The 26,901-nt window shown below is 41.0% G+C and overlaps 2 protein-coding genes across 5 annotated transcripts in view; one reads left to right on the top strand and one right to left on the bottom strand.

Annotated features, from left to right (window-relative positions):
* The window catches only part of PTPN2 (protein tyrosine phosphatase non-receptor type 2), a 45,173-nt gene extending 32,757 nt beyond the window's left edge, over nt 1-12,416 (top strand). For 2 of the 3 annotated variants that reach the window (XM_077352828.1, XM_077352826.1), the window contains 2 exons: nt 4,923-5,116; nt 7,241-8,429. In XM_077352828.1, the coding sequence (XP_077208943.1) occupies nt 4,923-5,116; nt 7,241-7,448 (402 nt within the window). In that variant the 3' untranslated portion in view covers nt 7,449-8,429. Of the gene's footprint in view, nt 1-4,922; nt 5,117-7,240; nt 8,430-12,074 lie in introns of those variants that run through there. The other variant, XM_077352827.1, reaches the window with a different exon arrangement.
* Nucleotides 12,417-15,491: 3,075 nt separating this feature from the next.
* On the bottom strand, nt 15,492-26,841 carry PSMG2 (proteasome assembly chaperone 2). 2 transcript variants are annotated; one of them, XM_077352814.1, is made up of 7 exons: nt 26,518-26,841; nt 24,520-24,691; nt 22,453-22,511; nt 20,485-20,603; nt 19,296-19,469; nt 18,185-18,305; nt 15,492-15,773 (listed from the first exon to the last, which is right to left on the bottom strand). In XM_077352814.1, the coding sequence occupies exons 1-7, from the start codon at nt 26,575-26,577 to the stop codon at nt 15,678-15,680; spliced, it is 801 nt and encodes a 266-aa protein (XP_077208929.1). In that variant the 5' UTR covers nt 26,578-26,841; the 3' UTR covers nt 15,492-15,677. The 2 variants fall into 2 exon arrangements, with proteins under 2 accessions (XP_077208929.1, XP_077208930.1); XM_077352815.1 differs by having other exon boundaries at nt 15,492-15,770.
* Nucleotides 26,842-26,901: the final 60 nt, after the last annotated feature.

The following is a 26,901-nucleotide window of genomic DNA, read 5'->3' as shown; positions in this document are numbered from 1 at the left end:
ATATTGTAAGCACTTGCATCCATTGTCTGATATTTACAAAATGTGATATGAATTCACTCTTCCTGGCTCTTCGTTGGAAGACTACTTCTGGGGGAAGGCCAAGGTGTCAATCTGAAAACATGCCTCTTCGGCAGCCCCTATGTCTGTTCCCTCCGTACTGACTTTGGCTCCAACTCTTGTTAATGCCATGCCCTCCGTCAGTCTCTTACTCTAATGGCACTGCTGCTCAGTAACTGGAAGCCCACAAGAGGCAGGCTTGCTCTCCAATGCTGGTGAAGAACAACCACAGATTTCTGAAAGAGTCCTTGAGACAAATAAATCTTGGTGTGCAGTTTTGTCACCCAGCATTCTGCAATTTTAATTTTTAACAATAGAGTAGACTCTTGCCGTTTCTGGTGCACTCAATCCTATGCTGGTCTTAACCATTTTCTTGAATGCTTTCCATCCCTTGGACTCATTCACAGGGAACCTTTTATCTAGTCACTGGCATCAGAGTTGGAGAAACAACTCAAGGACTCAGCTGAGACTTCTCCATGCTCTCCCCAACTATTGGCACCTATCTCATCATCACTGAGAATGCTATTTGCATTCAGTACCGTTTCTTCACCACTTGCTCCTCATCTAAATCCTGAACATGATCATGCTGATTGGATTGCAAAGCTAGTAAGCATGATTAGCACAAGTTTCACTTAGATATCTTCTGATAGATGAATCCATAATCAGACCACTGGATACTCACCAACATCAGGACTGGATATGCCATATTTGCTCCTGTTCAGAAGTGCTCCATGTGGCAATACAGTCTACTACAAATTCTCAAAGGGGTCCAGAATATTTCTGGTATTTCAGAAAGGTAGAGGGCTTTGTCCCATTCGTGACTTCAGGAGTGTCAGTGAGTAGCTAGAAGATCCAGATGACCCTAAAATATACATCTTCTAATTCTAGGAGCCTTGCTCCACATCTCCTCCTGATCTTCCTCTTGTTCGCTATAGGTGTCCACTACCAGTACAGTGTACTTCTTTTTGATGTGTCCAGTGTCCCAGTTGCATGGCAGTGTTGGTGGCACATCTTCTGTGCTGAAAGATGACTGTCTAGCATCTCACTAGGCCCATTGATGTTTTGCTCTTTTATCAGGTGAGAATAACACTGAAAATCCTGAACTCAATGGAGCTTCAAGTATAAGGGAGGTCACATCCTTACCCCTTAAGGACTTTATACCTATGAAGAAGAAGAGTTGGTTCTTATATGCCGCTTTTCCCTGCCCGAAGGAGGCTCAAAGCGGCTTACAATAGCCTTCCCTTTCCTCTCCCCACAACAGACACCCTGTGGGGTGGGTGAGGCTGAGAGAGCCCTGATATCACTGCTCGGTCAGAACAGTTTTATCAGTACTGTACAGTTTTATCAGTACAGTATGATTCTACTGTGGCGAGCCCAAGGTCACCCAGCTGGCTGCATGTGGGGGAGTGCAGAATTGAACCCGGCATGCCAGATTAGAAGTCCGCACTCCTAACCACTACACCAAACTGGCTATGAACTACAGAATCCTTTGCTACACTTACCTGCAAAAACAAAAGTCAGATCCCATTTGAATGGAAGAAGTTTCTCCGTAAAAGGTCCAAAGTTCTACCAATGAAGAAAAAAGGCCTCCAGAAAGAGCAGCTCCTCCTGTTTGAGTCCCTGGAAAAGGGAGAGGGTCTTTCTGGATTCTGGACCTGCCAGAAACTGGCAGTAACAAATACAGCATGAGGCTTACTCTTATCCAGCCTGGAAGCATTGGTACCGCTTGAGGCAGCCACAGAAGAATTATGCTGCATTGAAAAGGAGGCTGTAGTCATGGTCACAGGAATGATGGGGGATGGCCAGGCATAATGAAGGCAGTGAGCCTAGCCCAATTCTGGGTTTCCCAATGGCTTATCAGAGGTTCCTTTCCAGGTCAAGACCCTAGGCTTTTTTTTTTCATTGAGCAATTTCCCTTTCCTTCAGCCCCTAACCAATCCACCAGGTGTGAGAGCATGAATATTTTCTCACCCTTTTACAGCAGCCAGCAGCAGACTGGATCTCACAAGGCCTGCATGGAAACCCCCTTACAAATAACCTGAATGTCCCCAAGTGTCTGTCCAGCATGCAGAAGGTCAGGGGGGGCGGGCTATGGAGTCTGCTGGAAACTGTTCTGGGGACAGGAGTGCTGATGGTTCTAATGCATGGGTATGGCTTAGACAACAACACAGAGCTGTTTTCCCTCCCCACACCCAGGTCATTATTGTCATCTTCTTCAGAGAGAGACTTAAGGCAAAGACATAGGGAAAGCCCTATTAAGAACCAGGGAAGAAAGGGAGGTGTCACTTTCTGGGCTCCCCTTCCCCCCCCCCCAACAAGCACCTGAGAACTTGTCAAAGGAAATGAGGACACTTAGACCCTGATTCAGAGAGGGGAAGAGGTGCAGTCTATCAACACTTCAGTCCTGATTATCTCATGTGAAGAGGAAGGGTGGGGGGAGGAATCAGATGCTAAAGACAGCTCTTCCAGATAATTCCAGCCAGAGCATTTTCAAAGACTCCTCAAGAAGGTCATCACCAGCCTTAATTATTCTCCTTTGGGGATGGTTGAAAAGCCAGCTGCTTCAACCTCCTAAAATTAAATGCCCAGGATTTCAGGAAACCAACTCTGGACACTTGGCAGCCCGTCCTTTTCCTGAGTTTTTTTTTATGATGTTTTGTGGTATTCTTTCTTTTTGAAAGGAACTGATCAAGAAGGTTATGATTCCTCTTCTTAGGCATGTACAATTAGAGCTGCATCTCTTGACAGAAGAGGATTTTTTACACATAAAGGCTAGCTCTAGATGTTAACAGAAAGAGGAACATCAGTGGGCCTGATTTAGTTTCTAAACTATGGTGTAGTTATAAAAATACCAATATTCGTTACTAAGGAGGGCACTGATGTGAATGCTGAAAGTGCAAGCTGGATCACAATTAATGCTGGCCTTGACCAGAAAGAATTTATTTGATAATTTAAGGCCTCCATTTACTTTGCCTGCCCCACTGGTCCATCCATGTGACTAACATGCCACAGCTTCCATTGTCTAAGTCTGGTAAGGTTCTGTCTATGTAAAGGAACTAGAATTACAAAATTGATTTCACATTTCCTGTATGCTGTACTTATATGCCAGAACATTGATAAAGGTGTTAATGGCAAAACCTATTTGGTCAGTGACACTGAGGCACTAGAATGTGCATAGGATTTTATTTTATCTGAGTCTAAGTATAAAGTTGTTGGGTGTACCCTCATTGGGCCCAGACATTCCTCATTTAACCTTTTTTGGATCCTGGACTGTAGTCTGGGTTAAGATTATTCTCCTTTTTATTGTGGATCGCTCTAGATGTTTCCAAATTGTGTAGTGTGAATACACCTTTAACTACTCTCCTTTGAAGGGTTAAAGGTAATCTGTCTCAAACTTGGTTGCTTCAGCATATTGGATTAGAGATCCAAGCTCCAATATATAACAAAGATTTTTTGGGAACTGGATCGCCTCTTTTCCTGTGACCTCCATCCATGGCTAAAGCTGTTTGAGGACTTTTAGAAACTTCTTGAATAATATACAATGCAATAAGAATGGGGAATCACATGAAATACCCCTTTTCTTTGGCACACTTTGTGAAGAAAGAAAAAGCTGATTTAATAAGGAAGGGAACAATTTTTCTCCTTGCTGCAATGCCTCTCTGCCAGATGCTGCATGGTATACGGTTCAGGAGAGTTCCCATGAGTGCCCTCAGCAAAGGCTTAACAGGGTAGGGGAGCATCTGGGGAAAGGGAAGGTATGCAAGGAGCAGCTCCACATACTGCTGGAATCTCACTCTTCAACTACTTGTTTTCCAGCCCTGAGTTGGGCTTTATTTCCACAGTTTGAGACAGAATAATGACCTGAAAACAACTATACCAGTGGTCCCCAACCTGCGGGCTGCGGCCCGGTGCCGGGCTGCGAAGGCCATGGCGCCAGGCCGCAAGCTTGCGGCCCGGGAAGCTTCTTACTGCGGGAGGGGGGGAGAGGGAATTAGGGCCATGCCTGCGCATGCGCGATGCGCGGGCGGGGCAGTTGCCCTGCCGGTCCCCAGCCTAAAAAAGGTTGGGGACCACTGAACTATACGATATGCTTGCAACTGATTTTTCAGTAGAATGTAAGTTTCTAACATTAACTCCAGTATACTCTGATTTCTTCAGATTGCAGAAATCTTTCACCTTTCCATAACTGCAGTACTTAGTAGTTATGAAACATTGTTGTATGATTCTTTGACACTTGAATAACCAGGGCAGATTTCATAAGCATTTGATTTTGTGCTACAAAACTGTCTTCATGGCTGTTTATTAATCACAAGAATTTCTTACAAGAGTCATCGCAACAAGTGGTGGCAAAACTGTACCCCTGTGTAATCTGCCTTAAATCTCTGCTGTTAATGAAGTTAATAAAGAAAATAAATAACATCGGAGTGATTGAAGCTGGCCCCAAAGAAGGGGGGGGGAATGGGACAGGATGGCTGCTAGCCCAGTCCCCCAAATACTTATGACGGATGCTCCTAGAAGAGTTCAGAGTGCTAGATCCTGAGTGGCTTCTGTCAGAATTCGCATGCTTCTGTTTCCACAAACAGATTATCCTCTTTGGATGTAGTTTGAGCTTTCTCATGCAGTAAAGTGTTTAATCGGAAGACACCTTTCACATGCTAAGCACTTTTGGATTCAGCCCCTTATTTCTAGTCTGTAAAACTAAACCTTATCTGAATTACCTTTTGAACTAGCTTTTTCCATGTGTTGCAAGTTAATCTTTTAATTATTAATTTTAAGTTATTGTAGCTTACCCAACAGCTACCATAAAGGGAAAGGGGGGAATTCTGGTCCAGAAAATTTCAATAAAACATATTATTTTCATTCAGAATCATTGGAAGGAACTTTCAAAGGAGGACCAAGCACCAAGTTCTGAACACTGTCCTCCGTGTATGGCCAAACTTCCAGCAGAGCAATACAACGGGAACAGTGTGGGGTTTGAAAATCAGGAACAAGCTGAAGATCTCATAGATGCAGAACTCACTTCTACAGTTCAGAATACTGCAGATGCAAGTGCTGATACGTGAGCATAATTCCTACTTAATTGTTTGAAAACTGCCAACCAAACCTTTTCATTTATTGTCCCTGACTTTACAACTAGTTGTTATTTGTATATGGTCTAAACTTTTAGGCAGGCTTTTCTCTTTTTAACTTTGAAAATTTGACTACAATACTGTACTCTCTTGGACTATTGTTGAAGGCTTCTGGAAATTTTATCACGCTTGTTTCTGCATGTTGGGAGAGCAGACCTGTTGGTTCTGCACTTGACAGATCTGAAATGAGCTTAGCACTGAGACTCCATTTTTAAGAAAAGCGGCCTCTAGCCTTTAGGGTTGTAGATTGAAATCACTCAAGAAGTATCACTCAAAACAGATGCATGCTTCTACCATCTGGAGCAAGCAATGCTCAACTAATAATTCTTGTGAAATCATGGCATTGGGAAACCTCTGTGTAGATTGCCATTCTAAATCATAGTGCTGGAGACTTGTTAGTCTTCTTATAACCCAGAGGAGGGGAAAGTGCTGTAACAATGTTTTGCCTGCTGGAAACATCTAGTTGAAGCATAGTTAGTGCAAGTCCACTGATAGTTGTGTCTCACATCCAAGTTTACAGCCAGTCCTGAACCATGTCAGCTTAACTGTATCTTAAAGAAAGCAAAATACTGTTACCAGTGAGATTGCATGTACCCCATATTTCAGAATCGTACTTGTATCATTACATTTATATGGAAGGAAATGCCAGTTGGCAGGTTGTAAAGAGAAAAAGGAGCAGTTGTCATTTGTTGTGGTATACGTACACTAACAATTATCACAAAATTAAAATGCAAATTTTCAGAGTCTGTTCAATATATCCGGCATGCAGGAATTCTCAATTTGTGTTCAGGCAGAAAGCTTGTGCAACTCCTCCCCCTCCCCATGCTCACAATGCCTGTGTGCTTGCAATCCTCTTCCCCACCCAGTCCAGAAAGAAGGTGCAAAGATTTTAGAAAGTGGGCATGGCATGGAATGCGTTGGTATCAGATGAACATGTCTTAACATGTACAAAATTTCTGCTTGCCATTTGTGTGAATTGGCATTCATGCAAGTTAAAAATGAGTGCATAAAATGTGTATCTGCTTGCATAAGAATAGCAATATAGTGCAGTCACACAGTTGCAGTATTTTCTTTACCTGTTCTATTTTGACTTTTTAAATATGGCCTACTCCAAATTTGTAAAATTAAAACACCTAGAAGGTACTTACTTTTATTATTTACATGACATTCAATATAGAAACAGATTTTTTCTTCACAACAAAGTACTTGCTACAGTCATTGGGAGCATTTTATACTGGCGATGATCAACATGCCAGATTGGCTTCCATTTTTTCCCTGGTACTATTTCAGGTACTCACTGTTATCTCAGAAACTTAAACAAGAGAGCCAGCATGGTGTAGTGGTTAAGAATGGCAGCCTCTCTAATCTGGAGAGCCAGGTTTGATTCCCACTTCAGCACATGAAGCCAGCTGGTTGAACTTGAGCCAGTCACAGTCTCTCAGAGCTCTCTCTGTCTCACCTACCTTACAGGATATCTGTTCTGGGGAGAAGAAGGAAAGGTGATTGTATTCTGCTTTGGGACTCCTTTGGGTTGTGAAAAGCGGGCTACAAAAAACCAACTTTGTGTCATTGTCATCTTCTTACCTTCCAGAAATGTTGAGAAGACTCTGTTGGTTGGGCTAGCTTCTAATAGCCAGGATTAAGTTGATATAATGCAACCTGCTTTGAAATACACTGAGTTAGATTTAAATAATGCATCAAGAGTGAAGCCCATGGAATGGGACTTTTCCACCTCTTTTCTCCTGCTGCAGCCTATGAGCTTGCTGAAATAGTGCTCTGGAGAAGCAGGAGACTCTAGTAAACAGCATGGAGTATGGCTACATGGTGGGCAGGGTCTGCAGGAGAAAGGGGAATTCTGAAAACTCTCCCTCCAGTAGTGCCTTTCTGTTAGAGTATGCACCTTTGTGCTGCTTGATGAGCTCCTTTTGGCTCCAACTCACTAAATATAAATATCAATGAAGTTGATTTTTGGACTTTAAAGTCTTGCTACCTGTTCCATACCTGTAGGATAAAGGTGGATTAGATAAAACTGATTAACTTTTTTGCTTTTGTAGTGCTGTTCGGAAACGGCTGAGAGAGGACAGAAAAGCCAACACAGCACAGAAGGTGCAGCAGATGAAACATAGGCTGAGTGAGGCCGAAAGAAAAAGAAAAAGGTGGTTATACTGGAAACCTATTCTCACTAAGCTTGGGTTTGGTACAGCCATTTTCATTGGAGTTTACTGTGGCTGGAAATTTTTCTTCCAAGCTTCCCTTATGTGAATGTGTGCTTTAGGCTGTAACCGTCTGGCCCCACAAATAGATACTTAAGTTCCACATGTTTACTGGATGCAGAATGGCAGCCATAGTTTGCAGACCAAGTGTTTTGCTAATACACCAGAGGAGGGAATATGACTTGCAGCATCAAAATTCCCAAGTCTATGATCAATGCACTATTGTAAGGTGTGACACATGATTAAACTAGTCACAAACCACAGTCTCAGGACTTTTCATTGCAGGTGCTTCTGAAACCAAATTGACACCTGGAATAAAGTTGTCCCCTCTCCATAGGTAATCAGAAGTGCATTTTCAGCAAGTATGTATATATTACTTAATTGATTCTCCACTAGCTCTAGGGTAGACATGGAGTTGCAGTGTTCCGCCAGCTCACCTATCTTCTGATATAAGCAATAAATGGTGTGGTGTCGTAATATGAATGCAAAGCAGTTACAGTGATGTGTATGTAATATGCTATGAAGCATTTATATGATCCAGACTTAGCATAAAGGCATTTTATAACTCTATATTTAATCACACTTTTTGTAGATAACTGTATTTTTAAAAGCCAGGTTTGTACAAATTTCACTGACCCAAAGAAAGTAAGCATCACTGTAGTTAGCAGCGCATCCATTCCCATCATTTCAGGACTGATTGAGAAGTTCACTGACCTTCATCGAAATGTCACCCTTCTTAACGTAACAATTAGTAAATTGCCCCATTGAGATCTAATGTAAGGAGATAGGGCTACTTCTCAGTTTCTATTCTGTAAGTTGCATTCATGTATTTATGCCTGTAGTTATGCCTGTAGTTACTTTATTTAAAACCAAGAGACTTGAAAATGTTACATTTTTATAAGACTTCTGAGAACCTGGTTCCCTATCTCAAAACTGACTATTTTGAGGGGAAGTTGTGTTAATTTCAGTTGCTGTTGGAAGCTAATAGTTTATGTCAAAGTTCAAACATTCCATTAAATGTGAAAACTTTTTTTTGGTGTGTCTCATTGATTTGACTTGAGTCCTATTCATTGCAATGTTAAAAATTGACAAATTAGTTTGTATTTCTGAAAGCCACATCAAAATAAGCACACTGCAACGATGCAGGATTTTTTGTTTTTTAAGGAAACGAAGAAACTGAGTTTGGAAGACAACTAAAGAAAATTTCTTACCCTCTTCTTCTCAGCCTCCACTCCTGATCATTGCCCTGTTTTGGAATAATACTAGGTCCATTGTGGTTAAATTATGACATTGTTTGCAAACCATGAGATCCAAAAGAAGTCTTCCACTAGCCAAGGATGAAATGATTTTGGCCAGTGCCCTCTTTCCAGTGCATATACCTATATTGCATACAACATTGTTCCTGAAAATTCCCCAACCCAAGAAGCAGCCACCAAGCAAAAAGGCATTGTCAAAGACATTGGGGTACAGCTGCAGGTCCAAAGCAGTGTATGTAAGGTGGGCTACAGGGTGGTGGACAGTTGGGTACTTTTGAACATTACACCTGATCTATATATACCAGTAATATTCCACAGTGATTTCTGCAATTCAGAACACAATTTTAAAAGAAATGTTGAGATTATTGTGCCCTTTATTCTTGGGGTAGGTATTTGGTTGGCTATGATTAATGATCAGACTATATGAGGGTCAGAATTAAGGGACTATAAGGTTTAAATTCCTTTTATTTTGAAGATAAATAAATGTGTGTAGGTGTTCCAAAATTTCCCACTTCGAGCAAAACTTGGTAGCATTGAATTATTGAGTGTATTGACATGGGAATTAATAGCCTGTATTTTATAAATAAAATAATTCCAGTTGAAACTTCACTACCTTTTTGCTGAAATGCAGGTCGTTATCTCTTCTTGTCTGACTACCTTCCTCTGTGTTCTGGCTTTTCCGTTTACTAAGATTTGGACCTTTTTCTTGTAAATACCAATACAGACTGAGCCCCTGTGTTCAGCGGAGATACCTCCTTGAGCAGTGAAGCAATGCTGATGAATTACCTTGCTTGTTTAAACTCAGTAAAGAGACAGGATGCAATTATTTTTCCTATCATCTTTTGCTAAATATATTAAGCATTCTTTGTGCTTTAAAAAAAAGTCATCTTTTTGGACCTATATCATATCTCTGGATGTGTGCCCTCAAATGCTATTCTTTATTTGATTTAATAGACAAGAAACAGAAATTTAAAAAATGTGTTGCCTAATTAAGACTCATCAGAATTCCTGTATCATCAGAATCAAATCAACAGAACTAAACAGTTTTATCTAGGTTTAGATAGCAAGCAGGATGATATAATAAAATATAAATTGCAGTTTCTCCTCTCTCGCAGCAGTCAGTCTTTGTCTCCAGAAATTATGGACCCCAGGAACATGGGAGCTGAAATGGTTGGGCTGCAGTAAAGGGGAAGTGGCAAAAATCACTGACCTCTCACCCCCACCCAAAACAAAAAAACATTGTGCAAGTGGAGACAAGGTTAGGCTCCAAGCTGTCTTCTCTGGATGAGATGATCAAGGCTTTCAGGTCTGAACTTTAATTTGAAATCTTGAGTGTTCTCATCTGCCTGTGTCAGTTATCAAGGAATGCTGGTAGGTTTTGCTAGCACTCCCTGCTTCCTTTGCACTTACAGATGTTAACAATGCCTCCGAAGCAGGACGTCTTAGGACGGCTGTGCTGTTGTGAGCCTTATGATCTCATCCTGACAGCTCAGTTTCCCCCCTCCCCAGTTTTTATTAATTTCTATTTACTACATACAAACAAAAAGCATAAAGCAGCTTCAGAGACAGTTCAGAGAAATGCTGGATTGTAGCAAATTTGGATAAATCTTACCGAAAGTAGCTGCTGTGCAGTTTTCATTAATGAATGCACGTAGATTAATGCAAGCTATAATTTCATGAAATCAGGTCAGTTTCTTTGGAAAGTGAAGCCTCGAGAGCCAATATTGCATTGGTCAATTTGTAATTAACTTGCATGTTCGCTGCCTTGGGAGCAAGTTACAAAGTACTATGAAGGCTGGCTAGCCTATTGAGGCAGAGGTGTTTGGCTTCCCATTGGAGTTGAGTGACCATTGCAAAACTAGAGTTGTTGGTTCACAATGTCACCAAGTTTGGTGGATTTGCATATCTGTAGGTGGTTCTTGTGGCACAGACTGCTAAGCAGCAGACATGCTGTCTGAAGTGTCCATGAGGCTGGGAGGGAGTTCAATCCCAGCAGCTGGCTCAAGGTTGACTCAGCCTTCCATCCTTCCGAGGTTGGTAAAATAAGTACCCAGCTTGCTTCTGGGGGATAAAACGGTAATGACTGGGAAAGGCACTGGCAAGGCCACCCTGTATTGAGTCTGCTGAAGGGCATCACCCCAAGGGTCAGACATGATCCGGTGCTTGCACGGGATACCTTTACCTTTAGGTGGTTCTTAGTTATTTCGTGGATAGTGCTGGCCCTGCCCCTCAGTAGAGCCAGTGTGGTTAGTGTCAGTCTAGGATCTGAAAGCCCAGGTTTAAATCCCCACCCTGCCATAGAATCTGGCTAGGAGACCTTGGGCTAGCCACACAGGGTCTTTATGAATATGAATTGGTGGGGAAGTGTATTATATAAGCTGCTTTGTGTTCCCTATGATGAGAAAGGCAGGGTATAAATCAAATATATAGTTGATGAAACCTTCATCATCATCATGTTTAATAATCCCCTTGGATTGCCTTTGCTGCCATTTCTCATCCTTAGAATCTACTGGGAACAAGCACCCTGCAGTATGTTGCTATAACCTGCCCTTGCATTTTCCCTGCCTGACTTCCTGAGGCAGAATTGGGAGCTCTAGGTAAATGGATGGCAAATTCCCAAAGAGGCCAAGGTGTTGGATTAAGTGTCTGGACTTTTTAGACTTAACAAAATTCATAGTTTAGAACAATCAAAGATTTGCTCCTTTTGGTAAAATTTACTAAATTACTTGTTCACTGATTACCAAAATATTAAAGCTTTAAACACTTCCTTTCATGTATCATCAAACAGTGTAATTGTTCCTTGTTTCTTTTGATACTCCGGGTTAGGTCCTCTGCTTCATTCCAATTATGCAAACTGTATCATCCATTACAAAGTCTCTTTCCCCCCTCCCCCCCCCCCCCAAAAAACTATTGTTTACAGGTTTGCTGTGCAAGCAAAGAAACAGAATTCCTAGATTTTGGGTTTGTGATAACAGCAAAGAGGAAGTCATCTAACTGTTCTATTGATCCTTAATTCAATCAAGAACAAGACTATTGAGCAGGGGTAGTCAAACTGCGGCCCTCCAGATGTCCATGGACTACAATTCCCAGAAGCCCCTGCCAGCATTCGCTGGCAGGGGCTTCTGGGAATTGTAGTCCATGGACATCTGGAGGGCCGCAGTTTGACTACCCCTGCTATTGAGAATGCTGATGTCTTAGCACTTTTCATAACTATTCATTTAAGGGCATTTGCATCTGGCAAGGAGTTAGGTGTGTATGCGCACATAGTGTCTTCTAGTAACTGCTTATTAGGAGTATGTCCATTTGGTAAAGATTTCAATGCCCCGCCCCCAATCTTGAATCCAACTGAAACTGAAACGTGAGCACATCTACGTCTGACTGTACTGAACCTGTGACTTTTTTGCGTTGTGTGTCTGTAGGCAGAGAATGACGGACACCTAACTCTCCAAGACTTGTGAATATTCTGCAGCTATAAATTGCATACTATTGGCATGCAAAGCAGGACATGACCCCTCCGCCAAGAACAAAACTGAGGTCTGAGCAATACCCAGGTGGCCTCACAAGTATCTGTTTACAACGTAAACACCAACCAGGGAATGATGTATACCACCAGCAAGAGATGTTGCAAAACAAAATTGTCTTAATTGTTTTATGCTTGTATTAATTGTAGAGATGTAAGAACACATTAGAAGATACTTTGTACTGCCATTCTTGTTGTATTTTTTATACTTCTGGCAGCATTAAATATTTTTTTAAATTGGCCTGGTTGTCTGTGTGTGTGTTTTGAGCCCGAACTATTTACTAATGCAAAAGGTACTGGGGGGGAGGGGGAATCATTCTTACTTGACCATGCACTTCATGTAGGAGTATGGTTCCCTGTCCATACAACTTCATAATTATGTAGGACTGAGACATAAAATTAAATCACAGGTTTTTCAAGTAACTTAAAAGTTAAATATGGACACAGTGTCAAAAAGCTCTGGAAAAGGAGAAAGTGGTGCTTGAGTGGATAATAAAGGCAGTAAAAAAACCTTCATCTAAAAATATGCCTTGAAAACCATGGCAATTGTTAGGCCCAAGCTGAAATTCAAGACACTTCAAGGCAGTGGTTCTCAACCTGGGGATCGGGACCACTTTGGGGGTAGAACAACTCTTTCACAGGGGTTACGACTCTTTCACAGGGGTTGCGGCAGGATAAGCAGTTCAGTAGGGGGGGCGGCGCCATCCACACAGTAGCCTTGCGGGGTAGATTGAGACAACATTCATTTTCCTGGAGCATCAGAAAAGAGCGAGGTTGGCATGGTGGTACAAGAGGGAGAATTCTTATGTCAGTGTTGCGCAGTTTGGGGGATATTTAGATATGCCTCTCTTCTTCCAAGCCATCTAAATGGGCACTTCCCCGGAACCTTGTATTTTAAGGATCCAGTGTGTTAAAACAAGGTATCTAACAGTAGTCCCCAGAGTATACACTTCTTAAAGGAAGGTACTTGCATCTAAACCTTGTAGTCTGGAGGGAAAATCTACATGTTAATTATAAACAAACATCTCATGTTAATTATAAACAAAACCTGGCAAGGGAGCAGGATTGGCAAAATGATGCAATTCTGATGATCAGTTCTAGCCTAGTATCTGCAACTGATCACCTCAGCCAAGGATGGAAACAGAGGCGAAGTATAAATTAAGTGTCTTAACCTTACATAGCAGCCTCTAATAAATCCAGCATGTACAAGTTAGACAATTTTTTAATAACCAAGAGGCAGAAAGATTCCTGGTGTGATGCAATAACTAATTAAAGTTGTATCTAACAACAGATTGCACCTCCTACAGTATTAAGGACTGGAATAAAATCATCTTCCTACTGGCAAGTATTGTCTGTTGGTTTTGAATTTGTCTTCTTGTATGCCAATGGATTTTTGTTTTGCTTGGTACAAATATCTTTCTTTCCCAAGGTTGCTTAGTCACTAAGCAACAAGCATACATTTACTTTGATACTAATACATATACAAATCCAGTCTTCTGCAAGGACTGTGGATCTTTCCCACTTTCGCATCTCCCCACAGCCATTTCTGCGCCCAGCAAAGTGGATTCTTTGAGTCTGCTGGACCTGTGAGGTATAATGTCCATGAGTCAGCAGGCTGCAGTGAAGGAGAAAGTGGACAAACGTTCCCTCTTATTTTAGCTGCAATGCCAGAGGAGGCACCCTTTGCCCTCCTCTCTGAAGCCCACTGACCATGCAGTTAATATTGCACAGTGGTTCTAGGAACCAGCTTTCCAGAGGTTGGAAATAGCTGCTGAGGGAAGGAGAAAGAGCCATGACAGTCACTACATTTTGCTGATGGATCACTCAACCCAACTCTACAAGGTGATATTTTTGGGTGTTGGCATGCAATGCCCCTCTGATTTTCAGAGATGCAGATGAAGTACAAGTTGCATAGCTCAATCTGGAAGTTACTAAAATGGTCTTTAAAATGGTGGTAAATAATAATTTGATGACAGTATAATATATTGGTTAGAGTAGCATATTAACATCTGTGAAGTCTAGGTTTGAATCCCCATTCTGCCACAAATTGGTTGCATGACCCTGGGCTATTCACATACACCTAACCTACTTTTCAGGTTTCATGTGAAGAACAGAAGAATAAACTGCTTCAGGTTACCGTCGGCGAGAAATGCAGAGTAGAAAAGAGGTAAATAAGCTGATAAGCAAGATCTACACTGCTGCTGGCAAATGCAAGATGAGATTTTCTGTGAAGGTGAGTAAATAGCCTGTCACTTCCCCCTGAAACCAACCCCTAAAAACGAATCTGCCTACATGGGAAATTGACAAGCTTTTGACTGCGCTACTCTAGATTTAGAAAAGAGAGCAGACTCACCTTTTGTGCTGCAATTAAAGATGAAGTACTGAGAGAAAGGTAGGTAGATGCTGTTAAAAGCAGTGAGGCTCAGAGCTCTGGGGATAGCCAGGGAAACTAGGCTAGAGGGAAATCACCATCACCTCAGGTTTTCACATTCCTTTCCGCTGAATATGCCAGAACGAGGAGGAAAATGGTAACATGAACTTATTAGGTGTATGGTACTGCACTGTAGTATTCCCATGTTTGAAGCTGCCCAGCTCACAGGCAGACTAAATGTCTGTGTGCTTGAGTACACTGTACCAATTTCTACCTCCAAGGTCATTCAAGTTCAAGGATTTTTGAAGCAATGAAATACATGTATATTCTCTTGTATTCAGCTTTATATAGGAAGAGTGTGTATTCTCCTTAAGCCACGACGTCTACAGAAGTCTGCTTTTCTCCTCTAGGTGAATTATACATCTTAGAGCAGTTTTTCCATTGATAAACCTTATGTTGAACATCAATATATCTTCATTCCAGCAGAAGCTTCCATGAATGAGTAAACACAATAGCTCCACCAAACTCTTGCCCCAGATGGATTCCAAAGCCTGTAGCTTGTTCACTTAAATGAGGAAGACATTCTTCTCTATGGCATTAGTTACATCTTACATCCCAAAAGACTGATACTGATATACAGTGTTACATTTCAAAAAGAATGTTTCTCTATAATCAGAGGAAAGTATGGATGAATAATTCAGGGAATGTTGGAACCCTGTGGAAATGTCAGAAAAGTCAGGACAGTTACATTTTACCTCTGTTTGCTGCAGCTGGGTGGGAATATTATGCCAACAGTTTAGGTTGTCAAGGAACAAATGGTGGTGGTGGAATATTTAGCGAAGTCACTGTGTGTAGAGGGATTTTATGGATCTTTCCTAACCAGAAAGGCTAGGAATAATGTTTAGTAGTCTAAAATGAGACAAGGCAAACCAGAAGCTAGCAAAGTTCTTTCAAAAACACTGAGTACGTATATTTTATTGTATGCGTTCATTGAAACATGCCGAAGTGTTAGCTTAACTGGATCACAGAGAATATATTTTATACAACATTACACTGTGGAAATTGCTGCTTATATTCAAAACAGAAAACTTCAGTTTTGTACAAGTTGGCTATACATAAAATAAGTGGGATCTAAAACAATGAAGGTGGAAGGCCATTGCCAAAGAGGTGTTTCCAAGAACTTGGTGTTTTCCATTTGGAAGATTTAGCAGGAAAACTGCCACTCTGCTGAATTCAGAAAATAAAAAGCAAAATAAAATATAGCATTAATAGAATTGCATTTACCCAACAATATGCCTTTGTTGATCCTCTACAATTCAACTAGCAAACTGTTAGGTCAACTGGATTCTACTACGCATAAGCTGCAGACTTGGGTCTCGGCCAATGAACTTTAACACTATGTTCTAGGGAAGGAGAGAAAGAGGTGGGTGACAACCATCTCTTAATGATCGTTTGTCCCCCTCAACTAATTTTCCTCACAATAGACAGCTGCAATAAATTTATATCCCACTTTCCAATTCATTCAATCCATGGGGCCGTCAGTATGCTACTGTTCTCACTATTGTTCCACTGTTCAATCTTATTGTTCTATTTGTTATCACTGTATTGTTACCATTCAGAACTACTGAGTTATCTGTACTGTTTCCTGTTCCACTAATTTTATATAAACCACCCTGAGGCTCAGGGGAGGGCAGTATATAAACATAATGAGTAAATATAAATATAATAAGTAAGTGAACTTAGCCAACTAAAGCTACAGCTTAAACTAGCTGAACACACAACATTGATTCTAGTCATAAATGCAGCTGATGAAAGCCAACAGTGAAGATTAAGAATCCAGGGCAGATCCTCAGACAAAGTGAATAAGTGCCCTAAGAAACCCCAGAATCTTCTGCAATGCACAGAAGTTCTGGAACAAATAGAAACGCAAAGTGTCCCCTGAAAAACAAGATGTTTCAAAACTTTTACAAGGCTCAAGTTCACATCTGTCTCTATTCAGAGAGCACAACCCTGATTTTATACACAAAGATTTCCTGGTTTCATTTAGCTACAGTTTTGTCATGATGGTGCCTTGACAAGTGGGTGGTCGTTTCGCTTCCACAAGCCACCATTACTGCTACATGTTGCAGCATCATTGCAATGTAATTAGATTGAAGACTTCTGAAACCAGGAAGACTTTGAACAGCAGCAATGAGCAGGTGGGAGTGTGTGAGCATAACAAGACAGGCTGCTGCCCGTTACTGACAAAATTTATCTTTATGGCTTCTGATGTTTTTAAATACTATAACACCGCATATGTTTTAATGCATTTTTGTGTGTGGGTCTGTGTGTTTATGTAATAATGTTGTGTTTATGTAATAATGTGTTTATGTAATAATGCCAGGAGAGGCGGGGCACAAAGCGAATGAATGGATGAATGGATAAATAAATGCAGCCTCCTTTTAATCATACACTAAATACCATATTCTGAATAGTAGCCCTGCAGTTGTCACTGCATTTGGCATTTGTTGGAGGCCCTGTGGCTTGGTCATACAGTACCTTAGGCTTTCTCAACAGGATTCTTGTGAAAACCTGGGCTTTCTAAATAGCCCCAGAAGGGTTTCATCAATTGGGTGGGAGTTAATTAATTTTTAAAAATAATTTATTGGGTGAATATGACGATATATGTTGATCTGCCCCCCCCCCAAAAAATATGGCCAATGATGGGCCTAGAGTGGGTGGAAATGGGATGGACCCTGGTCATAAAAATCCTTGCTGGTCAAGGCTCGTTGCACATGGTAGTGAATGGAGTCCAGAGTGGTAAGTACTCTCATTTTAACTTAACTGTGTTGGGGGAGTGGCAGGGGGTGACGGATTGGCGGGTGCCTGCCCCAGCCCTGTTCCCAGGCCAGCAGGCCACTGATCCCTTTCTGGGGGGGGGGGGGTGACAGAGCATGATGTCACTTCTGGTGACATGTAACTTCCAGGGGTGTGGCTGGGATGTAGCTTGCTGATATCATTTTGGGGGTTTCCTGAAGAATGTTTCCGGTGTTTCTCAACTGTAAAGCTGCAGTACCAGCTTGGTGTAGTGGTTAGGAGTGTGGACTTCTAATCTGGCGAGCTGGGTTCGATTCTGCACTCCCCCACATGCAGCCAGCTAGGTGACCTTGGGCTCGCCACAGCACTGATAAAGCTATTCTGACCAAGAAGTAATATCAGGGCTCTCTCAGCCTCACTCACTTCACAGGGTATCTGTTGTGGGAAGAGGAAAGGGAAGGTGACTGTAAGCTGCTTAGAGACTTGTTCAGATAGAGAAAAGCAGAATATATGAACCAACTCTTCTTCTTCTTCATATGTACGTACTCCCTGGTTCAATCAATAGCGCCAACTAAAAGAATTTCTAGTAAGAAATGTGTGGGGTATAGTTTCTCCGAGTTTCTAGACAGTTGCTGCCAATCAGAGTAGACAATATTGAGCCAGACAGACCAAGGGTTTGACTCATACAATACTTTTTCACATGTTCATTGCCTTTCAAACAGAAAGGACAGAATACTACAAAACATCATTCACAAACTGAAATATTTCTACGTCAGAGTAGAGCGATCTTTGTCATTGACTGTCTAAACCTACCATGTTTCTTCTTGATGACAAATACTTACTTGATTTGTAGTTATCTGAAGCCATTCATTAAGATAGTCCGCAAGAACAAGTGCATCAGGGATATTGTCCCCTTCTGAGCAAAATTTCAGCAAAACCACCATTTCAACTCCTTCTGAACAACTAAAATAAAAAGTAGTGTAATAATTAAATATATTTCCTTATAAGCACTATTAATTTGTACTGTAAACATAATGATTCTAGGAGTAAACAAGGAAAGAATTCTAATTATTGAAGCATGTTCCTTTTACAACATATGCTGTCTTTGCCACAAGGAACCTAATAATTCCATTTGTACCCTGTTCTAGTAAGGAACCAAAGACTACTCACTCAGGGAGCTTTACTGCTCTGACGATATTTGATCATTTCCATCAAAGTTCGATGTTCTCTACACTACAGCAAGCTGGGTGGCAGAGGCAACCTAGGTATTTGATGGAAGTGTAGGTTTGCTAACTTGCACGTGGTGGCTGGAGCTATCCTGCTATTACAACCAATCTCCAGGTGACAGAGATCAGTTCATCTGGACAAAATGGGTGGACTTTGGATGGTGGACTCTGTGGCATTACACAAAATTGAAGTTCCTCCTCCTGAACCCCACCATCCTCAGGATCCACCCCCAAAATTGCCAGATATTTCCTAACCCAGACCTGGCAACTCCATGGAGGCCTAAGTATGATAACTCTCGGTATGAAACTAAGGTCCATATGAAGATCATGAGCGATGGGGCAATCAGCTGCAGAAGCCAGGACACAGCAAGGGCAGGTTCCAGAAGTCATAATGAAGAACAAAAGACATTTGGAGATTAGACTGAGCCAGAGGGGGAAATTAGAGGATAAAAGACATCAGGAAGACATTCATTATTATTTATTATTAAACTTTTATACCACCGTTCCCTTAGGCTCACGGCGGTTTACAAGATAAAAATTATAATAAAACCCATAGTTAAAACCATTAAAACAATCCACACTATCAACGTTAGGCAACAGGCGAGCACTAACTAACCCCACTAACCCCCTCAAACCCGCCTCAGAGACTTGAGGAAACACTGCAATAAGCGCATATTAAATACAGAACTTCCCATTTACCGTTTTAACCAGTTACTTCCTCACCAACCTTTTAGTGAACAATCGCTTTGTGATGCCACCTCCTGGAATGTAGAGCACTTTATCGTCATCATTTACTTTAGGGAAAGCTGCCACTTTCTCCAGTTCTTTCCAGTTCAATCTTTGCATTATATCTTGAACTGTTTTCTGAACAGCAGGTGAAACCAAGTATCGCAGTGAAGTACTATCAGGAAACCAAAAGACAGATGCATAAGGTGCAAAAAGTCAACTTGCAACGGACTTCATACCTCAAAATGGGTAACCATGGTGGTTTGCCAGCAGCAGCAGAAAAGAGCAAGAGTCCAGTAGCACCTTAAAGACTAACAAATTTTTTGGCAAGGTATGAGTTTTCGTGAGTCACTGCTCACTTCTTCAGATATGCTCACTTCTTCAGATACCTCTTGACTTTTTAGTTTTATTAAGAACTCTAATTACCATTTCAATACCACACAGGGAACAAAAGCAGCAAAAAGCAACTGCACTGACACAGTACTTGATCTAAATCCACTACAAAAACTCATTATATCACAAAAGGAGACATAATTTCACCACTACTAAGTAGTTGGCAATATGCAATCAGTTAAGGGGAAGCCATACTACCTAGAATTCATTAAAAATAGATATGTCTATTAATTTAATTACAACTAAAATCCAGCTTGGTGAAGTGGTTAGGAGCATCGACTTCTAATCTGGCGAGCCAGGTTTGATTCCCCGCTCCTCCACATACAGCCAGCTGGGTGACCTTGGGCTCACCAAGCTGTTCTGACCAAGCGGTAATATCAGGGCTCTCTCAGTCCAACCTACCTCACAGGGTGTCTGTTGCAGGGAAAAGAAAGGGAAGGCAATTGTAAGTCGCTTTGAGACTCCTTCTGGTAGAGAAAACCAGCATGGAAGAACCAACTCTTCTTTTGACCTCAGGACTCAACTTTTAAGGACTGCTGGTGATGGATCACTGGGTCTAACCGACTGCTTGGTATACTTATGTGGCTGCTGAAGTTGGGTTTAAGACCCAGCACGTAATTCAAACCTAGAGTATGTGACCAACATCCCCCTACCACCAGATAAGCACTGAACATAATGAGCTGCAGAAAATGTTATCAGTTTTCCACTGCCTAGATATGACCCACTTTGGGCAACTTGTGCCAGGACAAGTAATCAAGCACCTATATACATTAATTACATCATGCACATAGACCTACGTGTGAAGCTGATGATCATTACGCTGGTAAGCATGACTGCTGGACAAAAGAACAACTCTGGCAAAGCTGCAGCTTTTCACCCAGGACAGTAAAACATCACAGAAGTGCCTGTATTTATTCTTTTTATGAAGAGAGGAAAATAACAAATTATAAATTATTTTGGTACTGTTAAGACTTACATATATATATATATATATATATATATATATATATATATATATATATATATATATATATATATATATATATATATATATATATATATATATATATATATATATATATATATATATATATATATATATATATATATATATATATAATATGACATGTACTCCAATCTATTTGTTCTATTTGTTCTAATGTATTTTATAACATAAGAATATTCTGACTGAAAAAGAACTAAATCAAAGCCTTGTCAAAATTTCAGAGAATTTCAGGTATGCCAATGCAGCCATCAGGAGTTATCTTCTCTAAATGAAATGTTCTCATATACCAATAAACCAAGAATTTTTGCAATACATTATTGTACAAGATGGCCCTAAAATTTGTGTATTGTTTTACTTTAGCAGTAAGATTAATGGGCATAATGCACACTACCAAGCCAGCAGCAAGTGTTTGAATGGGGGGGGGGGGGTGACTCATGCACAAATGGAGCCACAGGTTGTGGTAGGCAGTCATCCGGGTGATGTTGCCACCAAAAATTATAGCGCAGTTCACAAGTGTGTCAGTTTAAATCAACATGTGCTGCAACTATTGCTAGTGCTTGTTCTGAACAGCATTTTATGAGACAATATTAATTAATCCAGCAATCTTCAACCCATAGGTTAGAAGCCTCAGGTGAATCATAAGCCTCTACAGAGCTGCCATTCTTGCTGCTTTTTGGAAGGACATCCTGTTTACAGAACTAAGCCAAACACTCTGCCTTTCTATGCATGCTCCAATAGTGGTAGAAAGGCTTTCTCCACAACTTTAACCCATGGGTTATTCTTCAGTATGGTACACTTCCCTGTACTTAAGTAGTGTTTCCTGTCAGTGGTCCTGGGCTCAACACTGGAAAGATTATAATTTTAGCTCCCTCCAACTTCCCATTACATGCTTATATATCAGTGGATCCTGGGTCTGGACAGGGTAAGGACCACTGCACTAACCCATAGCCTTAACAAGATTGTGTATCACCCAATTTTCCCTTTAATGATTGATGTCTTCATAAACAATAAACTTGCCCCGGAGAAACGGACCAGAACCAATGGGATGAAACTAATTCAAAAGAAATTCCGTCTAAACATCCAGAAGAAATTCCTAACAGTTAGAGCAGTTTCTCAGTGGTGGTGGGTTCTCCATCTTTGGAAATTCTTAAACAGAGGCTGGATAGCCATCTGACGGAGAGGCTGATGCTGTGAAGGCTCAAGGGGATGGCAGGTTACAGTAGATGAGGGATTGGGATGTGAGTGTCCTGCATAGTGCAGGGGGTTGGACTAGATGACCCATGAGGTCCCTTCTAACTATTATTCTATACTTCTATTATTCTATAAACCCATTGCTTTATGTTTATATGCTTTTATTGAATTATTTAATAATTTTAAGCATTGTTTTGAATTGTTCAAATAATGTTTCGTGTTTGCCACCTTAGGGGACCTGACTGGGCAGAAAGGCAGCATAAAAATATTTTAAATCAATAAAAATAAATACATAAATCAGACTGGCCCAAACAAGTGAACTCATGGATAGACGCATCACTCTTGACTACTTTTTGTGAGGCAATGGTGGTGGCTGTTTATGTGTATGTTCAGCAATCCAGATGAACTGAAGAAAATCTGAATGAGTCATTCTAAAATGCCCTCCAAGACAAATCACAGTAATCTTAAAATTCTTATTAGGAAAACTGTATCTTATCACTAGCCCTTTGAACTACAAAATATAGTATACACTAAGAAGTATAATAATTCTTCCGGTGGAGATACACACCTTTATGAATGGTGATCTGATCTGTAAAACCACTAGCTCTTTAGAAGGCATTGCATACACTATGGGAAGAAACAGCGTAAACAGTATAAGAAGTCACATACTCAGTCACATTCAGTTAACAAACTACATGGGACTCCAGAAGGTGAAGCTGACTACCAACAAGATGGAAAACCTCAGTGCAATGGAAGGTTTCAAGGTTCACCCTCCAAAAGCCTCAGCCAATCACTTATGGTGGACTGGACTGTTGAAAAGAAAAAAAGGAGTTTGACGTTCGCATTGATGGTCAACTTAGAGTAGAAGGTTGTTGGATTTTGGTGGAAGAAGTACTAAAGGGTTTGCTAGTTAAACAGGGTGTCCATTGGGAACTTTAGGTATTTTGAAGATAGGTAGGATTTTAGTGCAGACATATTAAACGTCTGAATTAGTCAGAAAAATAAACAACTTCAAAACTTTTCTCAGGCCCCAACCCTTCAGTAACTTTGCTACTGTAATACTGAGAGGATAAAGAAAAATGAACATAAATAACCAAGCCATCCATACCACTGAAATAAAATTGGTTTTTAAATGTCCATCAAACCTATTGTATGATTCCTTCAAGCCTATAGCATCCTCATAATAGGCTAATTGAATGCTGGATCAAACTCTGAGCTCAGGCATAGCCCTAGTTGTGGTCTAGGTGACAGTGGTCCCCAACCTTTTTAATCACCGGGGACCACTCAACGCCGGGGATCACTCACCGGGGACCACTCAACGCCTTTTACTGAGGCCCGGTGGGGGGGTAGTTTACTCCTCTACTCTCAACCGCTGCCCTAGCGCTCTCTGATCACTATGGTAATGTTTAAACATCCCTTCAAAATAAGATACAGACACGCCACAACAATGAAGTGTGCTGTAAACGGCTGGGGGGGGGTGAAGTAAAGGGCCGGGGGGAGGAGAAGGCATCCTTCGGGGCCCACCTCCAATTAGTCGAAGGACCACATGTGGTCCGCGGCCCACAGGTTGGGGATCGCTAGTCTAGGAGACTAAGCAAAGTAAAAAGCCTCAATTATAAAAATAAACATTTTAAAAGATGTTTATGGGGTGAGAAAATCCATGTTTATGGACTTAGTTTCGAGGTCTGCAGATGGATGTCATCACACAGTGGTTTGGTAATTACGTCTGTGATACTCACTGACATTCAAGAGAAATACAGTAGACAGATATTTATTTGAAGTGTAACATACAGTAACTAATAGAGTTCAACACACAACAGCAAAAACAGAAAAATCAGGTCGTGTTATTTCATGTTTTTTAAAATAAAATGTTTTTTACAGATAAGGACTTCTATGCCTTTCCACATTGATGCTCTTTGGATATCAAATCTTTAAATTTTCTCTTAGCCCACGCAAATAACAGTCCACTGTAATCCAATGATACAACTGGATTAAAAACAAAGCACAGTTTCAGTATCCTCCAGTTTTTCTGCTGCTATAGAATGGAGGAAGAATCTACTTTGACCACCCAAAACTGTTACACTGGGGGGGTCATAGAAACTGTGTAAACAAAATACATTTGAGACAGAGTGGAAAAGTTGTCTGGATCCACCTCACCAACAGTGCAATCCTAACAATACTTTCCTGCAAGCAAGCCCTATTTAACAGACCTGAGTAGGATGACACTCTGCAAGCCAGTTTAGAAGTCTGAGTGCAACCTGACCATTTCATGGACACAACTGTGTGACGGAATCATATCAGAACAAATACATTCCCAGTTATTGATGTTTCCTGGTGGCATTTTTGGTGTCTGTCCCTGAACTCAAAAAGACCGCAGCTAGAAAACAACCACTATAAACAAGGAACTGTCAGGTCAGATAGTTCTACCATATCCAGAATAATTTACATAGAAAAAAGTTCCAATTCGTGAACTAGCCATAAGTAGAAGATCTCTCTGAATAAAGGATATTATAGAATCACAGGCAAAATCAATACCCAAGAGTGTATTGACAAGATTATGCTTATGCTCATCACAGGCTTCGGGGAGTGTGATATATATAAATATATTAAATAAATAATAATAAAGAACACATACCTTCAGCATTTATACACAGTTCTGTTGTATTCTCTTCTGTTGTTGCATATGGATTATTTCCAATCATCGGCACAAGGCAGTCAGTATAAAAGTAACCAACTTTGGTCATCCCAAGTGTGGAAATTACTAAATCAACAGCCAGCTGACCAACGTTCCCCACAGATACAGCTGGCTGGAATGACATAATACAAACATAAGAATTAGGAAACACCCAGAAACTTACTTAGCCTTATTTTGCTCTGTGACAAGAGATCAAAGCTTCTATTATATGTTTATACTGCCAATTATTGGTAGATTCAGAAAGTACACATTTATAGAACTATCAAATTTACAACAATTCAAATAAGTTAACTCTGAGCACTTCACAAAATTCACAGGTCTAGATCAATGCCTTTTAAAAGTACCATTCAAAGAAATAATGAGGCACTATTTACGTGCATATTCAAAATTTCCTTCATTACATAAGTATCTCCAACATAGCTGAAAAGTTTATTTATTCATACATATTCCATTTTTCTTACCTATGAGGTCCAAAGCTGCTTACAATGTTTGTTCTTTCTCAATGTTATCCTTATAACAATCATGTAAGATAGGTTAAAATCAAGAATGCGTGAGTGACCCAAGACCCACCCCAACAAGCTTTCATGACAGAGCAGTGATTTGAACTTTTGGACAGATGACTTTACAAACAGCGACTTTACATCCCTGGACAATTTAGTAATATCCATCTCATAACCTCTGCCTTTCCCTCCTGTTAACAGGACATGGGATATACTTCGAAAGAAAGACTGTCTACAAGATAGTGAAGACAGATTCAATCTGTTTTTAAAAGATTCTTGCAGTATTGTGAGTTTGAGAATCAATTACATTTACAAATTATATATTTAGTCTGTGAAGATCTGACTGTGTGCCACTAGTGAGCTTACTTTTTTCTCCAGTAGATGGAGTAAGAGAAAATATTAGATGTCTACTTTTGTATTAATAGTATTTTCACTAATACTATCAGGGAATGCCTGTAAAACAGCCATCAACTATATAATATTTTTGCATTAGTATAACTATAACTTAATAATGCTCCAGCTGCAAAGCAAGTAAGGTCAAGATCAGGAGCAACTAAATACATATAACTGAGACTAACAAGTCAGGTTACAGACCTGGACTTTCAAGCTCACCGGAACTTCAATATCTCAGTTTTAATACTTACTCCCTACCAACAAATTAATTTACCCAAAGCAGAAATGCAATTTGCACTTAGAAGTGGGATCAGTGCAACTTACTTCCAAGTACAACCGGTAGGAGATTCAGCCTCATAGACCGTTCTGCACTGTGAACTTCACTGCCCCAGCTCTCATGCAGGAGTATAAATCAGGGGCAGATGAGGTGCACCAGGCCAAATGCTCCCCCATTTGGGTGCAGGAAGGGCAACCTGCCACGACTAAACCTCCAGTGCATAAATGGTTTTAGAGATAATTAACCAGTTTTTATTAATTCAGTCTTACACCACAATGCAAAGTAAAAAAAATGTACAACCATAATTGCATATATGGGTAATCAACAGTTATAAAAGTAATCTTACAAATTAAAACAGCAAAAATTATTAAAATAAAAATGTTAGGTCACCCATTGCTGATGTATTTTACAAATGAATACACAGAATCTCGCAATTAAAAGCGCAGGCTAAGGGAATTTGGCAGAGAGTAACAGCCTGACTTGTTCTGAATCTGGACGTGCTGGGGAATCATTAATAACAGACAAGGCAGAAACGCCTTGACTGAAGGGGCGGCTGAGTAAGATGTGGCGCGTGGACCCGATTTTCCCTGATCCACAGGGACACACCCTTTCCACAAGTGCAAGCCTTGGGAGTACAGCTTGTTGAAGTGGCTGGGAGCGCGCACGTGCGGGTGGGCGGTGCCGGAGAGCCACAGCGCTCGACCGTTGCCTGGGCAATGGCCGGGGTTCCAGCGACGGCGCGCGAGCGGCAGAAGAACCATTCCTCACCAGAAGGAGCGTGAAGCCCTTGAATTCGGCCCGCGTGGAGCCATCGCAGGAAATGAACATCCTAGCAATTAAAGGAAAATGAGGAAAGAAACGTAGCTGACGCGAGCTTCGCGGAGCAAGAAGGCTGCGCCCTTTGCCCTCCCGTAGGGGTCCTTTCTCTCGCACCGGCACAAGAGAAGGTTGTTTACAGTGCGCCTGTCACCGTCATCCTCGTTCATGCCCCGGAGATTGCGTGGTTGTTGTTTTTCACGGGGACCGGAGAGTAACCTCGAGCACGGCAAGTTGATCGCGCGGTTTCCCAGTCGTAAACTTCAGTCTCTCCATCAGGCAACCTCGCGAGCAGCCTTGGGGGCCTAAACCGATTCGAGAGGCGGTTGAGCGGGA

Source organism: Paroedura picta, chromosome 9, assembly GCF_049243985.1.
Source record: "Paroedura picta isolate Pp20150507F chromosome 9, Ppicta_v3.0, whole genome shotgun sequence".
Taxonomy (NCBI): domain Eukaryota; kingdom Metazoa; phylum Chordata; class Lepidosauria; order Squamata; family Gekkonidae; genus Paroedura; species Paroedura picta.
The sequence above is the reverse complement of the archived record's forward strand: the minus strand, read 5'-3'. Positions and strand labels throughout refer to the sequence as shown.

Coding starts and splice junctions, on each gene's coding strand:
- PSMG2 (XM_077352814.1), bottom strand. CDS start 26,577: ATGTTCATTTCCTGCGATGGCTCCACGCGGGCCGAATTCAAGGGCTTC. Junction 18,306..19,295: donor AAGCGATTGTTCACTAAAAG/GTTGGTGAGGAA, acceptor TTTTTATTTTAG/TTGTTCAGAAGGAGTTGAAA. Junction 15,774..18,184: donor TTCAGATAACTACAAATCAA/GTAAGTATTTGT, acceptor TTCTGAATTCAG/CAGAGTGGCAGTTTTCCTGC.